Below are 17,137 nucleotides of genomic sequence, written 5' to 3'. Positions count from 1 at the left end.
TGTTTTCAAGTGAAAAAATCTAATACGTAATAATTGTTGAATGAAAAATACCAGTACATATTGAATAATTTGGCGGGTTTTTAATAAGCCGACGTAGAGCATTTGGTAGAGTACCTGAAGGAGTATCAGAAGGCTGCTGTTTCAATTCCCGGGGGCGACGTGCATTTTTTCTCGGAAGATTTTTTTCAATTTATTTAGGTGTTTCAGGCTTATAATTATTGCTTAAAAATAATATGTTGTCATTTGTGCTATGCAAAAAAAAACTTGTCTCTTTAGTTTATCATTAAAAAAAATTAAAAAGTTACTCCCCATTTCACCATTCATGTTTCAAAACTTTTAATTTTGTCATTTTGTCAAGTCACATTATATTATATCAATAAGTTTTCTCCATGCAAGATGTATTAGTATATGATATGAATGATATACTTGCACTATCTTTTGAGTTCTATTCTGTGTGACTTCTTGTAATGTATAGAGGTTGTAATAAAAACTGTTAAAGACTTTTTAATGAAGAGAAGCTAACACTTCACAGCGGAGTTCTGGTACCCACCTTGCTGTACGGCTTTGCATTGGCAGAGGAAAGTAAACTGATTTCTGTACTAACGATATCTCTAACGATAACGATATAACTAAAAAAAATATACGACCGTATTATGAATAATTCAGTGCTAATTAATAAGATCAATAAAAGGAAACTTAGATTTGGAAATGTTGAGCGGAAAAACCGAGAAAGGAGTGAGGGTGAAAATAGACAATGGAAGAAGTCGTTAATTCCAGAGAAAGACACAATACTTCAGTCGAGTCATGTTTTTTTGGTACAACGGAATAAACCCGGATACCGACAGTAATTAATCAAGAGAATTCAAAACATTGGCTGGAAAATTCGCCGACATCCTAACTATTTCTCATGGATTAACTTTAACCGCAGATAAATAAACATTTACAAAAAGACGCCTCTCTCGGTAAGACAAGAGATCCTGGGTTCAATTCTCAGTTCTGAGTGTTGTCTTTTTATTTTTCTGTGTCGGAGAGAATTCCGTGCTAATTAATATAATCAATAAAATGACACTATTGGTTAGATGCTTACATGATAAAAATATGAAACAATTAACTGCAAGATGATATTGTTAATTCTAAATTTTAAGAGTGGCTTAAGATGCTTTTCCCGGTTAGAGGAGAGATCCCGGGCTCAATTCGTAGTTGCGACCGTTTTCTTTTTTTATTTTTCTGTGTCTAGTTTTTCATGTTTCATTTATTAGTTTTATTTCTTCTTCAGTGTTATTGGCAAATGCTTTTACTAATAAATTTAAGGGAAAAAATACATAAGAAAATTATATTATATACTCGTAGATATACGGGAGCAATAAAAATAAAAATAAAATTTTGTTAAGAAACGTTGAGGGAAAAAAACAAAAATATTGATATACCGAAAAAAAAATATTTTCGCTGAAAAACAGCTCTCAATTTTCTACTAAAAGTACAGAATGCATCAAAAATAATGTTTTCATTTTGATTAAACAATTCACACATTCTTTGATTGGATCCCTGGTGCCAGGCATTTATGCGCGTGAAGAATAGAGAACGCATTAATGTGAATGAAGCAAACAGAGTTGTGAGGCGATCTCTCTGCCTATATCTCCGGGGTAATAGCATGACGATGAACTCTCCATTCATGGCGTGATGAAATTAGCACCAATTTTTTTTTTTTTAATTTTTAGCAAAATTGGTACAGTAGTTTTTGAGTCTATAGGGAACAAAGAAACATTTTTATTCAGGATGCGGTGATTCTACATGATGGTAGAAGTAAAAAATTAATTGACTTTTTTCGAAATTCAAATGTTGATTTTTCCAAACAAAAATATTTTTCCATGGAAGAATATTTATTTTGTTTAAAAAACAATTCAACTTTTTGTGACTAAAAAATACACTAAAACATTGGAATCCCTAAAAAAATTTATCCTTTTTTACTTTAATATACCTTTTTATTTTACCTTTAAATTCTCCGGCGTTGTTTACTCTGTTACAAGTCATAATCGCTGAATTGACTTTTTTTATTCGCGTTGGCTTATTATTGCGCAAGCAAATAATATACTAAAGAATAATGTGATCAGTGCGTCTCAGTGGGTGAACAAAGGACGGCTTTCTTGCGTATTTTTCTTTTCGAGTCTCATTCAAGAAATTCCTTTGATAAATTTTTTTTAAGTAAAACCTTTAAGACTGACTTTACCGATGGGCTCTTTAAAAATACACCTGCAAAAATTTAGATAAATCATATTTTAAATTATTGAAAAATAAACATTTCCCAGGAGAGTTGTGGAGTTTTCCATATCCGACCATTGAAAATAAGACGAACTACACAATTGCTTGGTTTTATTATTTTATTGTTCATAAGAAAAAGTTTTACAAAAAAATAGTATCACTTTTTAATAATAACATAACTTTTTTATTCCTCATAATTATTTAATGAAGTTCCCAGCGTTTCCGGGCTGTACGCAAAGTTTTTCAGATGCTAATTTTTCTCTTATTTTGAACGTCAGGTATGTAACATTTCATCAAAAAGTATCAAATTTCAGCTCAGTAAATTGGGATGGGGTAATTTTTCGAAACCTCGTGCAGATAGTCACCTTTCACTTGTTTTGAAGATCAAGTGTGCACAATTTCATCAATCTGGGAATAAGACACATAAAAACCAAAGCCACGCCGCCACGCCGCCATGCCGCCCGCCACAGACACTCTTAATTATATAATATATAGATTAGATAGATGAAAGGTTGGAAAATCTCCACATTATTTAATTGGTGCAAATTTTAATGACTGCTTACAAAATTTTATGATCCAACTCACGGTGTGCTTGAAGAGAGAACATGTTAGAACGAAAATAATATGGAAATTAAGCAGTAGGTAAACTACCAGATTCTGTTTGCAAGTTTGTTTACATGTTAAGATATTAAATTAATCATAGACATATGAATATTAGTAGACCTGCCCTAAGTGATTAAAAGCGTATTATTCCCCACTCCCCATACCGGTTCCATTGGAGCCGGCTGTGCTCGCGTATGGCCTCAAGTGAATTTAGAAAACGTGACGTCATCATTCTTGTGCGAACTATGGTCGAGGCATCATCGGTTCATTTTACGAAATAACACGGCAAAATGGTGGCTTGTGGTATGAAAACTTGTAAAAATAGATGTGAAAAAGAGAATAAACCCAATTGTCGTATTACATTCCATATATAGGCATTATTTTACTTTATTTTAAGCATATTCACATCGTATAATATGGATCAGTTGTAGAAACATATACTATCACATGAGATACGTCTGGACGCGAAACACAAAGCTGGTTGGTTGCTGGGAAGTAAATTATGAACATTTATAAAAGTGTCTTAACTAAATACGTAAACGAAATATTCGACTCTGAAAATAGAAGAAATTTATTTTGCCGAATTTGGACTTCGCAAATTTGTTCATAACGTGGCGAGTAATTTGCGCTCCCATGTAAAAATGTCTATTCATTCAAAAGCAGATTTTACTTTTAAGAACTAAATGGTGATATTATAATGCGAGATGCCTTTATACTGTCAGATTGATTTATTGACGAATCACAGTCAGCTTTACCCCCTTCGTTCTTCAACAGTTGATTTTACCCCTCATCTTTAATTTCTAGTCTATATATTCATATGTCTGTGAAATTAATACATTTTGAGGTGTTGGAAGTCTCATTTGCCCGGAGTTCGGGATTCTGAATGCATTATCCTGTTTGTTGCTTAGGGAATAGACATATGTATATTCCCAATAGATACAGTGAATGGAATATGCAGATCTAATACCTACAATCCTTGGATTATGGAAATAGATAGACACCTAAATCAGCTTACTGAACAGCCTGCATTATCAAATAATGGTATTATTACAAACATGAGGTGCTGCAGCTTTACTGATATTCTGTTAACACTGCAGAGAAAATCCCTAGAAATATTATTAGTTTTATTTTTTTTAAATATCATTTAATTATTTATTTATACTGTATTTTAATGGATTATCTCACATACGTGAGAACAATTCAGTTATAAAAACTCAATTTTTAAACAAACTAATTTCGGTTGCCAGTGCATGGATGCATGCGTGAAGTAATGTGTAATATTTTTGGGTATTCCTGCATAGTGCGTAAAATCATTCCAGTTCAGTAACCATTTAATTTTAATTTAATTATCTTTAATTTTCAATACTGGTAAGTATAAAACATATCAGTTGAGTGATAAATTAGGTCTCAAAATTATTTTATTAATTAATAATTCTTTACTCGAAATTTGTGTTTCTTTTGCTTAAATGTATGACAGCTGTCGTAATTTTTCAAGTTTGGAAAACAAGCGAGAGAAAATTTCGAGTTTTGAAAAGGAAAAATATATTCATATTTTTTAAATACATCCTATAATTAATTATAATATCCTCTGATTTTTCACGGGTCTGTGATATACGTACATAATAAGTACAAAAATTCCAATTACCTACTCAGTCAAAGTTTCAACAAAGTATAAAAATAAAATAAATTACAAAATATCGCTCAAATGACTAGGTACAAAAAGAGACACAGGTGATACATAATATTTATCAATAATTGGCCCAACATTCTATATCAGCACATTCTAATATTATTATATAGTTAACACATTTGGGTCAGAGGGCTAAAAAATGTAACATAATTTTTAAACCCAACAGGTGAAATATGTTCTAATGCGTCTTAAACAATAGATATTTTCAATATTTATTCCAATACTATTCAATAGACAGAATTCCGTATCGAAGTTTTTAATAAATTGTTTTGATCAATCTCAAGTAAGAAACAAACAAATGTTTGAATTTCAAGGTCACAAATAGGCCAATAAAAATGATTATCTGCCCCGAAACTATCAATATTCTTTCCAAAGAACCAACCTGTTATGCCAAACTGTGAACTTGGTAACATCCACTTTAGATTATAGATAGTATTTAGCGATAGCCAAATAGCCTCTTCTATTTTCCACTTGATTTCACTTGACCCAAAGCACATTGTCACTAGTTGTTGTTGTTTTACATACATTTGTTTTTTTTTATATTAGCCTTTTTCTATTGGGTACACATAGGTATATTTATATATATACATATAAGGGTGTCCCAAAAAATTAAAGTTGTTATTTTTGAACGCATACCCTCTAATTTTGTTTTAATAATGACAAAACAGTTATAAAAAAAATTTCGTTTACTTTGGACAACTGCAACCCGTGCCGACTTGCATCGAAAGATGTCAGTATTTGTACATTAAGACGCCAGCGAGCAAACGTTTTGATGAGCTTGTAGTAACTTGCTATTTTGTTAGTAAACGAAAATCACTCGTTCAGGCAAGATGTTAGATTAACGCACTTTTAAAAAGAGTATATTTTTAATAGGAGTCGTAAAACACCAAATATCGGGTTCTAAACTGCCATCTAATGGACAAGTTCATGAAGTTTTGTTCTACAATATCCGAAAAGTGAATTTAACTGTCAATATATACCAAATATAGCCATAGTTGGTATTAAAAGCTGTGTTTGAAGTAAAAATCAGTCAAATGACTACAAGCCCTGACATACCACTGTTCAAAAAGTTTCGAGATAACTGTAAAAATGTTGATCCCGATAAAATTCAGTGCTACAGAGAAAATCTCACATTGCACCTAACCGCTTCCGAAATCAATGATTTGCTTGACTTTTTCCGTACTGCACTGACAACAAAAATACTTGAAGATGACTATTGAGAGTTTTTAGAGCTCTGTGTGATAGTTTTAGGAGGAGATACATCGAGAAAATTTAAGATTCGGCCCCCAGGTGCTCGATGGATGGCAAAGGCGCTTTATTCCTTGAAAATATAATTAATTTGTGCGCAATTTAAAATTACGGGTAAGGATAAGGCGGAACTTTTAGACGTTTGCCTGTTCATAGTAACATCCTATGTCAAGCCATGGTTACAATGTATTATAGCAGTTAAAGCACCTTACCAGGACTTATGCTTTTTGAAATCGATGAAGGCTTAAGAAAAAAATGATGAAAACATCTCAATGGCAGCTTTATTTCTGTTCAGTTAGCAGTTATGGTATTTGACCGATGAAGGATCTATTTTATTGCTGTTTGACGACGCTGTGGATCAAACAACTAAAATAAAAATGCTCGAAATATCAAAAAAATAATTTATCAACCCATGACAAACGTTACATCCCATCGTAGGAAGATCTTGATGGTAAATTGTATGGTAAGTTTATTAAGTAGTTTAAATTATGTTTTGTATTGAGGTTTTTGTTCATATCATAATTTAGTGACTTTTGTTTCAGAGAAAAATATTTACTACTTTATTTCAGTCAAGAGCAAGTATTTGTTTGATTGTCTGAAAACAGATGCCAGTTCGAACGAACGAATTCCCTACGATGTGGTCAAATAATGCTTCGTATCAAGAAGTCAGAAAGAAGGTGTCGCCGCTGAGGGTAGTGAATGATACAGCTGAAAGAACTGTTAAGTTAATGCAAGATTTTCATGGCTTAATCTCACGAGAGGAACAAAAATAATTTTTGTTACGATGCGTTCAGGAACACCGGAAGATTTATCCTGACTGTAAAATACAAACTATGAAAAAAAATTAATCAATAAACCATTTTTAAATATAAAATACTACATAATTGAACATTTGTGCATTTTTAAATTTTATTTATCCGACAAAAATGAAAGTTGAAAATCCTTCCATATTAACTCTGTGCCATATGTTTGGCATCAAGTCGGCACGGGTTGCCGGTGTTTAATCAAAATGATATTTATTATATGAGTTATTAAGATCAAATGGAATAAAATAAGAGGGTATGCATATTTAAATTCATGAAAAAAAAATTCTTCCTTATGTCCTGGGACACCCTAATACATATACATAATACATAAAGAACATAAATATGGCATGGCTTTGTTTTCTACACAAAACGTAGGATTTATTCCAAGATTGATGAACACTTGACCTTCAAAACAAGAGGAAGGTGACTGTCTACAAGAGTTTTCTAAAAACCAACAACATCCAATTTTACCAAGCTGAAATTTTATACTTTTTGATGATATTCTACACACTTATTTTACAAAATAACATAAAAAATTAGCATCTGAAAACCTTTGCGTATAGCCCGACAATGCTGAGAACTGCAATCAACCCAACCCTTGAAACAGGTGTTGATACTGACGAAATTTTGCAAAATAAGATGAAATTTACAGTCTACATCTGATTTCTAAAAAATAATTTCAAAGCCCGTCGGGAACTTGAGCTAGTTATCAATAAAACATAGCAAAAATTACATGCCCACATCACACTTCTCTTGGTGGCTGGGAAAGATACCCGGATGGCAAAAACGTCAATCGGTGTCTCCGGTGAAAAGTCGTCGATGCGTGGATATCTCCAGATCACTCGGTGTGAAGTGAAATTGAAATATATACGATATTTAGAATGATCAATGAGACAGAAAGAAAATCCAGTTTCTGTGGGACGCTGAAATGATTGCCATTTCAGTCACGAAGTCATAACGTCGAGACGTGCTCGATAGCCCAGTGGGTGGAACTGGGTGGAACCGACTGACGGTCTCTATGGCTGATTTTGAGTTCCATTGGGGAGTGCACGCATAATTTAATTGCAAATACTGATTTCGTGTACAACCAAAACAACTTGTACTAAAGGCCAGGACGCTGAGTTCGTGACAGTCAAGATGGTGACCGATATTGTTCAAACTTAACTTCTAACATAATGAATGTTTATTTACTCATTTAATTACATATCGCAGAAGCTAGAAAAAAGTTTAAATTTTCATGTTAACAAAATTAATTGCAGTGATAATTCCGCTCACTAAACTAAATAAATTATTTAAACAGTTGTAACAATAATTCAGCTGATAATATACTGAGAAATTTTACTGAATTTGGAATGTTTAATCGAACGTAAAGTTGTTCCAGAAAACCTCTGTATAATTTGGTGCAAATTACAAAATGCACACATCTGTCGCGAGAGGCGCTGCTAGCTGGCTAGCATTTTATACAGGGAGCATTGATCCAACGTTTGGTGTGCTTAGAGAGAGAACACGTGAGAATTAAAATTTGATGGAAGCGAGGATTGTGTATGATTGGTGAATTTAATAAGGACGGGTTGTTTCGGAGAATCTGAACAATTCATCAAATTTCAACGTTCATTTTCAAGTTCTGTGAAAGATTTGTTCAAGTTCTGTTTTTATTTCAGTTTTGTTGAGCAACTAGCCTACAATGATATAAAAACAGAACTTGAATAAGTCTTTCACAGAACCCGAAAATGAACGTTGAAATTTGATGAATTGTTCAAATTCTCCGAAACAACCCGTCCTAAGACATACTTTATCGTGAATTTTTCAGAGATTTCTCTACATGAGGGAGTTTGGCTCCTACCGACTTTTTTTCTCTTTTCTCCTTTCTTCTCGGAATGAACCATCTATGGGTTAGAAGTAATGTACTCATTACTACTGATTCGAGGATGGTTTGAAAACTTGGGTGAGCATTGGAGAGCATTCATTTCTATCTTCCCTATTGTTATCTCTGTCACCGAGAGTTTAGACTGTTCTATCTCCCAGACTGCAAGACTAACTTTCCATTGGTCATGCCGGTGGGGAGATCAATCTGATTGCTAATGCTATTATTACTATTAGTATAGTTTTTATAACCACTGTTTGTATAAATATTACTACTAGTATAGTTGATATACCTACTGTCAATATTTAAATTACTACTTTTATAGTTGATATACCCACTGTTTACTATATGTATATTCCTACTAGTATAGTTGATATAACCACTGTTTCTATGTATGCGATAATTATTCTTTACAGATAAGATTACAGTAATGTCACAAATTACTAAGCAATAATTTCTAGCCCGAAACACAAATATAAATTGAAAAAATCTGCCGAGAAAAAAAATGCAGCCGACGGGATTTGAATCCTTCTTGTAAACATAAGTTAATCTTTAATTAAAATAATTAATTTGATGTTTTTAAAATAATAAAATGAATTCAATAGAAGAAAGAAACCTAATAGAAAGAAAGAGGTAGATTGTGGCTCCAATCTGTCTACAGACTGCATACAAAATGCAAAACTCGAAGCATAATAATTTCTAATCGGCTTTCAATTATAAAGGACAGCCCATAAAAATCTTTGTTATTTTATATATAAAAAGTGTGAGTTAGTTCAAGTGTGCAGGTGTAGGTTAGGTTATGTATGTCGTACGTTGTACCATGTGACAGGCAACAATACAAAATGACCAATTGTTCCGCTGGCCCGAGCGACAAGATTCGAGTTTCAGTAGTCAATGAATCGAGGTCGCAAGAAGTTGCGCAACAGACCTGAATGTAGGAATAGGTAAGTTTGCCAAGTATGCGCATATTACAAGCTGTGGAAAAGTGTATTACATGCTATCGCCTACTTAATATAGTTATTTTATGTAATACTAGCGCAGACTTGTGAAAAATCACGCGATGTTATGTTGTTTCTTTCTTGAAAATTGAAAATACGCAGACCTACGTTTACTTTTCAAGATAAACCCTAAGAAAACTAAATAAAGGAAATACACTTGTCAAATACAGAATTAAAAAAATTTCCAACAAAAAAATATTGTTTCATAGGTAGGTACTTTACCATCAGTCCCAATTTTAAATGTGATATTCAAATTTAAAAGAAATCGTAGTTCATTAAACCAGAGTTTCAATCAAATTTCAGACAGACCCACAATTTTTTGCTAATAATATTGGAATTAATAAGCTGCCAAGCTTACTAGTATAATAATGTAGGTTAGAGCTTTGACAACAAAAGATTTATAGGTTGTTATTGTTTTTTTTTACATATAATTTTTTTCCATAATAAATATTAATTATTATTTTTTAAAATAAAACAAACACGTTGTATATTAAATTAAATTTTTAAATTATTAATAGACATAATGAATTACTTTTAATTTAGGTATGGAAAAATGTTACGTTTTGTTCCAAAAAAAAGTTGATATTTGTAGGAATTGTTGTTTATCCCCAATACGTATTAATTTATGGAAAAATGTATGATTGTCAAACTTCATGGTATCGATGATATTTTGATTCACCACAACGTGTAACATTTGGAATCGTGCCACTAACAATATTACTTCTAATTTAGATGGCGATAAGGTTTAAATTCCCGCTTAAGGCGAAGCTTAATGCCAAATCACTACTTTGATTAATCTTTATAACGAATTGGTGTACATTATGAATACCAAAAATATGCTTTATAAACATTGTAGGTTTTCGTATCGTTTTGCTTGAGTAGAATACAAATAAATAAATAATTTACTCAATAAAAAAATATAAATGTAAAGTACTAAAAAATATTTTTATCAATAGAAATGTATGAACGCATAAAAGAAACAACTTTTAAAAAATACACTATTATAGCTAAAATTTACTGTGACAGTTTCACTTGAATAACTTTTTTGCTTTCTTATAAAATTATTTACAAAATAAATATTAACCAGTTTTATGCTTTAAATCGAACGTTTCTAGACTCCGTTTGTCAAGCGATTTTAATGCCCTTTACCTACAGTATGAGGTATACCAAGAATATACACATTTTTGGCTTGTAGCTTCCTCTTAAGGTTAAACGCAACGCTCGTTGTATTCTACGTGTTCACAGATGGCGTTAATTAATAAATTTTGTTTAAATACGCTTTCGCAAGGTATTGCTTTACAGTATTAAGACAAATTATTTGTTTGCGCCCTCATATACGCAATATGAATATGAATAAATAGTTTTGTCCATATAAAAACTCAATTCTATCGAGAAAGGCATACAAATACAATATTGGATTGAATCATCGGTAAAATATTGTATTTGTGTGCCTTTCTCGAAAGAATTAAGTTTTTAAACGAACAAAACTATTGATTCATATTCATATTGCGTATATATGGGCGCAAACCAATGATTTGTCTTAATATTGTAAAGCAATACCTTGCAAAAGCGTATTTAAACAAAATTAATTAATTAACGCCATCTGTGAACACGTAGAATACAACGAGCATTGCGTTTGACCTTAACTGCCTGTTTTGGTTTGTGCAAGAAGAACATCGCTAAAAATTGATTGAAGGTTTTATTTTCCAAATTTCAGGCACAAATATTTAAATTTTTTACGATCATTTTCTAAATAAATTAGTTTGCCACATTATGCAATAAAACCATAGCCGAAAATGGGTTCATAAGTAGGAGATTTTGAACTTAAAAGCAGTTTTTATAGGCCCGGTATGTTTTTTTTTCTAAGCTTATAAAAAGTATCACAAAAAAATCTCGTTTATTTCAAAGGCCAAGATGTTTTCAAAAGTACATAAAATATTTGTAAGCGATAAAAATTTAAAACCAAAAAACACAAGAGTTTGCATTACTTCATAGTGCTTCGCCTTAAGTGCGTTTACCACTAATAATATTAGGTGAATTACATACTTGTCAGTGGTGGTTGTTGATTCTAAAATATAAATAGCGGTAAAAAGTCACTCTACACCACTGATACCACTAAAACCGTTCAATCGGTGAGCCTGGCGTCATGAAATTTACACAGCTTTTTCTGTTTTTTTCTTGGTCAACTTACCTAAATACGGAGCATTAAAAAATTGAATTGTAAAAAATAAGGCGAGGTCTTCTACTTATTGTTCAGAAATAAATTATAAATTTTTTGGCGAAACCGGGTAGTAATGTTTAATTTTATAATAATTCTATTTTTAGTTGTGAAGGCCTTCACCAAGCAGAGAATAAACAAAGGGAAGTATTGAGAATAACATTTTTTTAATTACAGCCGTACCAATGAATTTCTGTTAAATTTTATCGCAAAAAATATAAATTTATTTATTTTAAAACATCAAAGTGGGCCAAATTATAGGTTCCGCAATTAGAGTTGACTCAAACGACACAAACATTTAGATATGTGAGTATTGGTACATTTATGTACTCGCTGCACGTGTTCCGACACCGGGATAATGTATTCGAAATTTACTAAAACGTTTAAACCTATAATTCATTCGTAAATTTGCAATACTTTTTTTTCTCCGTGCGACAAGTGATGTACTTTGCAAACGTCACTGAGAAACAGCCTTTTGACTTGCTCAAACTTACCTATTATTATTATTAGTGAGAATGAGACATCGAGTGTACCTAAGCGATCGTTAAAATATATATTTTTTGCGGTTATTTGAAAAATTGTGCAATCCATGCATCTTTTTGGATGGGTAGACTTAACCCTGGTTGTTATACCTATAAGGCCTTCATCTTTTTTATATGATTACCGCACAAGAGTCCCAACTGCTCCCAATGGTGAGACTATGGCATATACAATCGAGGATCTGGCTATTCAGATCTGGTCACCGAAATACGGCCAAAGCCACTTCAAGCAACCTTTCAATTGTGAATGATGGAAGGCTTTTCACCAAGACGATATTGACAGTATCTTCTGCACTCTTCTGAATTCTATATCGTCATTAGGCTGTTCGCTAATTAATTACAATGTCGTAACCATAACAAACAAGAGGCCTAGCTAACAATATTATGCGCGGTCTCGTACGCCATTGATATTATATATTCAGCTAATTATTAATGGCGGTGTCCAGCCAGAACTATTCAAATAGGAAGACATAACGCCGTAGGTGTGTCATGTTATTATGATGTTCACTACCTGAAATTCACACAGTTCTAAAAAGAAAACAAATATTTTGTACAAGTGATACCATAATTTATTTAATATGCTTTACTTTTCTTTCAGGTGTCGGAATACAAAAAATATTTTTAATTGAAATTCTGTCATTTGCATAGTACTAATGATGCTTTACTGTGTGTTGTCGGTGAGTACCTACCGCTAATCGATTTTTAATTAAAATTCGGAGGGGGAAAATATCTTTTAAATTTAAACGATTTTAAAATAGTTTAACCAAAGTTGGAGCAGTGGGAAAAGTAGAGATTATAAAATTTTAATGAAATTACTCAAAATCTATTGGTATTTGGCTGGGAATGAACATGATCACATTTCAAATCCACTTAACATAATTCAAAGATTGACAACTAAGGTAAAAAAAATTCAAATTTTTAAGAATAATAAACCCTTTTTAAGAATATTCAATTTATCCATAACAAAGAAAATGTATAAAAAATATTCAATCATATAATTTTTCAAAGTAAAATATTAAGTAACTTAAAATTTAATAATTTATTTTAGAAAGGTAAATGACAAAATTATCAATGTTAATTCTGATTTTTAAATATGAGATCGAAAAATATGACGCTAAATAATCCCTATGGTCGAGTGGTTTAAGACGCCTGTCCCGGTAAGATATCCTGGGTTCAATTCTTAGTTGTGACCTTATTATTGTTTAGATTTATTAGTATTTTCTTCTCCTTCAATAAGCAAGATATATGAATAACATTAAAATGCCAAAATTAAACACCAAATTTATTCAAAATACATACATCTATCTAGGAATAAGTTAAGTTAACAACCTTTATTTAAAACATGAATTTCAGAAATTTCAGCCGTTCAAATTGAACAATTACTTAAAAAATTCTCTGCACTCGATAAATCTGGCTTTTTTTACTTTATTTATTTTTATTACTATATTATTTTATTATTATTATGATTTTTCAGATGTGAGCTTAAATTCCCTCACCAAACACAAGCGCCATATCTCAAAGGTGAGGAATAGCTATTATGATTTATTTACTTTAGAAAAAAACTGTAAACATGTCATTATTATTACTAGTATATTTATTGTAAATAAATAGTGCATAAGTTTGGTAAATAAATACTGCATAAGTATAATAAATAAAAAAAATGATAAACATTACTTTTTCAATATCCTTACTATATTTGTTTTAGTTTATAACGGTTGATTACTAAAATAAATTCCATGTGGTCGCAGAATTAGGCAGAGAATATTAATATCCAGATGATATCATCACGAAAGCAAGGTATTTTTTATAAGAGGTAGACCACGGTCTCATAGGTAAGGTGAAATGTAAACTCACCTTGGAGAGCCTGCCTCGCGCGGCGTAACTGCTCCTGCTGCAAGCGCTGGATGAGCTGCAGCTGGCGAAGATGCTGCGGGGAGAAGACGGGCCCGCCTGCTTCCGCGACCAGCAGCCCGCCCGGCCCCGCCAGCAAGCCCTGCTCGCGCAGACTGCCGTCCGGCCGGAACAGGCCCGGGTCCTTGTAACCCTCGGGCGGGCTCAGCGTGGGCTCGCCCTCTTCCTGCGAACAGCACAGCCGCACCATCTCGTGCTGGCTGCACGTGCACACCCCCTCGTCACTCTCTTCATCGTACTGACACTCTTCGCGGATCAATATGATGTAATCCGCCTCGAAGAACTCGTTCTTGTTCTCGTTGAAGATCACGCGGTTCTTCTTCCCTTTCCTTGAAGCCTTCTTTAGCAACGACTTGAGGTTGTTAGCGTCCTTGTTGTGGCGCCGGTCAGGCCGCGCGGGCTGCTCGCCCCTCATGGTGCCGTTAGCGTGCGTGTTGGCCGCGGTTTCCTCGTCCACGCTAGACAGGGACTCTGAACTATCCCAGAGTTCGTCGTAACATTTCAGGCGTTCTTCGGAGGCCGCGCTGCCCAACTCGAGCCGGGAGATGTCACTGGCCGTAAACTGGCAAGAGCTGCCGGCGAAGAGGTCCGCGTTGGCTGCGAAATATTCCTCGTTGGATGCCCAACGCTCTTGGCGCTCGAATTCCTCGAGTTCTCCTGTTTCGTCGTCACTGCACAAGTCCGTATCGACTTCAAGTTTTTCACTGCTGTCTGTAAGTTCAAACTTTTCCTCTTCAAAACAATTCTTACCGTCACGGAACAGTTTCTTAGTTGGACACTCTATGGCGTTATCACTATCCAAAGACTCGGTACAAAATTCACTTATGTTGAGGTCACGGCTAATTTTTCCAAAGCTATCCAAGTAATTATTGTTGTTAAATTTATTTGTTTCTGTATTAAAGAAGTGGTGAGTGTCTGTTTGGAATGTGTGTTCTTCGAAATAAGTTGAATCCTCGTGTGCTTCAGTGAAATTAATAACGTTATTCTCCAAGGGAGAGTTAAGATAATTTGATTCGACGGAGTTCTTTAATTTTTCTTCTAATCTTTTTAATCTAGAACTGATTTCAAAACTGTTTAGAACTTTGCTACTGAGAAAGTCTGAAAATTCACTTCTCTCGGAATTATTTGCTGAAACAGTTTCGGTAGATTGTAGAAAAGGTTCTATAACAACCGACAAATTATTATCAGTGGGACAGGAAGACTGCAAATTTGCTGGGCTGTCCAAAACACTTTTAGCAGAATGACAAGAACAAACACAGTTTTTATCCGATGCGTTCAATGTTTTATCAGACACACTCTCATTCTTTACAGGAATATAATTTTCAGTTTGATTCGATACAAATAAATCTTTAAGATGCTTATAAGATTCGGGTACTTTACCAGGCTCCGCGATGGATGAAACTTTGCTGTCAACTTGTTTGTAATCCAAACTGGGGATACTGTCAAAACCACCGGAAACTTCTCTAACTTTTTTTAATTGATCAAAATTTAAATTTAAAAGTGACTTTGATTCATGAAACTTTTCCTCGTGGTAAGGGACTCGCGAGTAAATTTCACTTTCGTTTTTCGGTACAGACTCGTCGTGCGCAAGTTTTTGAAAGTTGGATTGTTGGTTAATCCTCTCGAAACAATCGTCTGGCGAGCCGCAGGAGGCGTGGGCTGTCCGATGCGTGCAGATACAAAAGTCATGCAACGAGAATAATTTGTTTTCAAAACTTTGTGTGGTGGTGGAGTCGGGCGTAGAGACCTCCAGCAGAAGGCACGGACCAGCCGGCACAACCCTCAGCAGCACGCAACTTTGGCGAGCGGGGCGCAGGGCTGGCGCGGCGCGCGCGCGGGGGGTGGCCCGGCGGATTGATCGCCGGCGCGCGTCCCTCCACTTGCCCGCGAGTCTGCGCGCAGTCGCGCCAACTTCCCGCAACTTTTCCCCGCCAACTACTTTTTCAAACTCGACTAATAACTTTTCCGGGGTGCGTTTTACGGTTATATTTTCGCGCGAGGATTCTCTGTCGATGATTTTGCTACTTTCCTTTTCGTCTATAAGATCCGGTAGACTGTTGGAGATATTGTCGCCGTTCATTTTATTTCTGCGCGCGATATTACCAGGAACGTATTCACTATCATTCACTTCACTCACTTTCACGGGTTTGAATGCGTTGAATTCGTCACTTTTAAAAAAATCTAAGGATTTTGATCCATTAGTATTTTTTTTCACATCACTACAAAATGTATCCATCCTAACTTCGGGGAGTTTTATCCCACCCTCGGGGTGCTCAACACTTTCTTTCACTGTTGTAGGATCCGGACCCTGCGCGATGTCACGTTGCGCGTGATCACAATTTGAAGCACCGACGAGCTCGTCAATGTTCCTCATGTTGCGCGGATCGCGAACGGTCAGAGTACACGGCGCGAGGCTCTGTGCGCGGCGAGTGCGGGCAGCGGAGTGCGCGGGCGCGGGCCCGACGTGCGCGGCTGGAGGTGCGCGTCTGGCCTCCTTCCGTTCCCCTCCACTAGCCACAGCCGTAGGGACTTCCACCGGCAATCTCCCATCATTTTCAATGTCAGTGCAGCAATGTTTTCTAACAAGCATTTCACTTTCCGCCTGTGTAACTTCTCCACTTACAGTACCTTCTAATGACCTAACATCCATACTCTCCGCTTGATTACATCGGATGTAGCACTTATAAGGAGTGGTAGGGAATGAATAAGATTTATCATGCACCGAGTGTAAGCCGCAGTCAACACGAAGCCCGTAGTGCATTGGAAAATCAAAATATCTTTTTTCACTACGACCTCTATCAGTAATGAACATTTTGTTTTTAGGAATCTTTACGCCACCATCGGGAATATACGATTTATTTATAGTATTTAAAAATGTAGCGGCAACTAATGAAGCCTCTTTTAATATTTCATCGATCACGTTTTCTGCGCAACTTTTTATTAGCTTTAATCTTTGTTCATCGCTCGGAGAGATAGATTCCGATAAAACGGAATCAGAAAT

General features: G+C 34.5%; 1 protein-coding gene across 3 annotated transcripts in view; it reads right to left on the bottom strand.

Annotated features, from left to right (window-relative positions):
- The window catches only part of LOC149409459 (uncharacterized), a 456,446-nt gene extending 440,147 nt beyond the window's left edge, over positions 1–16,299 (bottom strand). For all 3 annotated transcript variants that reach the window (XM_089649883.1, XM_089649884.1, XM_089649885.1), the window contains exon 1: positions 14,080–16,299. In XM_089649883.1, the coding sequence (XP_089506009.1) occupies positions 14,080–16,216 (2,137 nt within the window). In that variant the 5' untranslated portion in view covers positions 16,217–16,299. The remainder of the gene's footprint in view (positions 1–14,079) is intronic.
- Positions 16,300–17,137: the final 838 nt, after the last annotated feature.

Source organism: Hesperophylax consimilis, chromosome 31 (assembly GCF_061612785.1).
Source record: "Hesperophylax consimilis isolate HC1 chromosome 31, BYU_Hcon_1.0, whole genome shotgun sequence".
Lineage (NCBI taxonomy): Eukaryota > Metazoa > Arthropoda > Insecta > Trichoptera > Limnephilidae > Hesperophylax > Hesperophylax consimilis.
The sequence above is the reverse complement of the archived record's forward strand: the minus strand, read 5'-3'. Positions and strand labels throughout refer to the sequence as shown.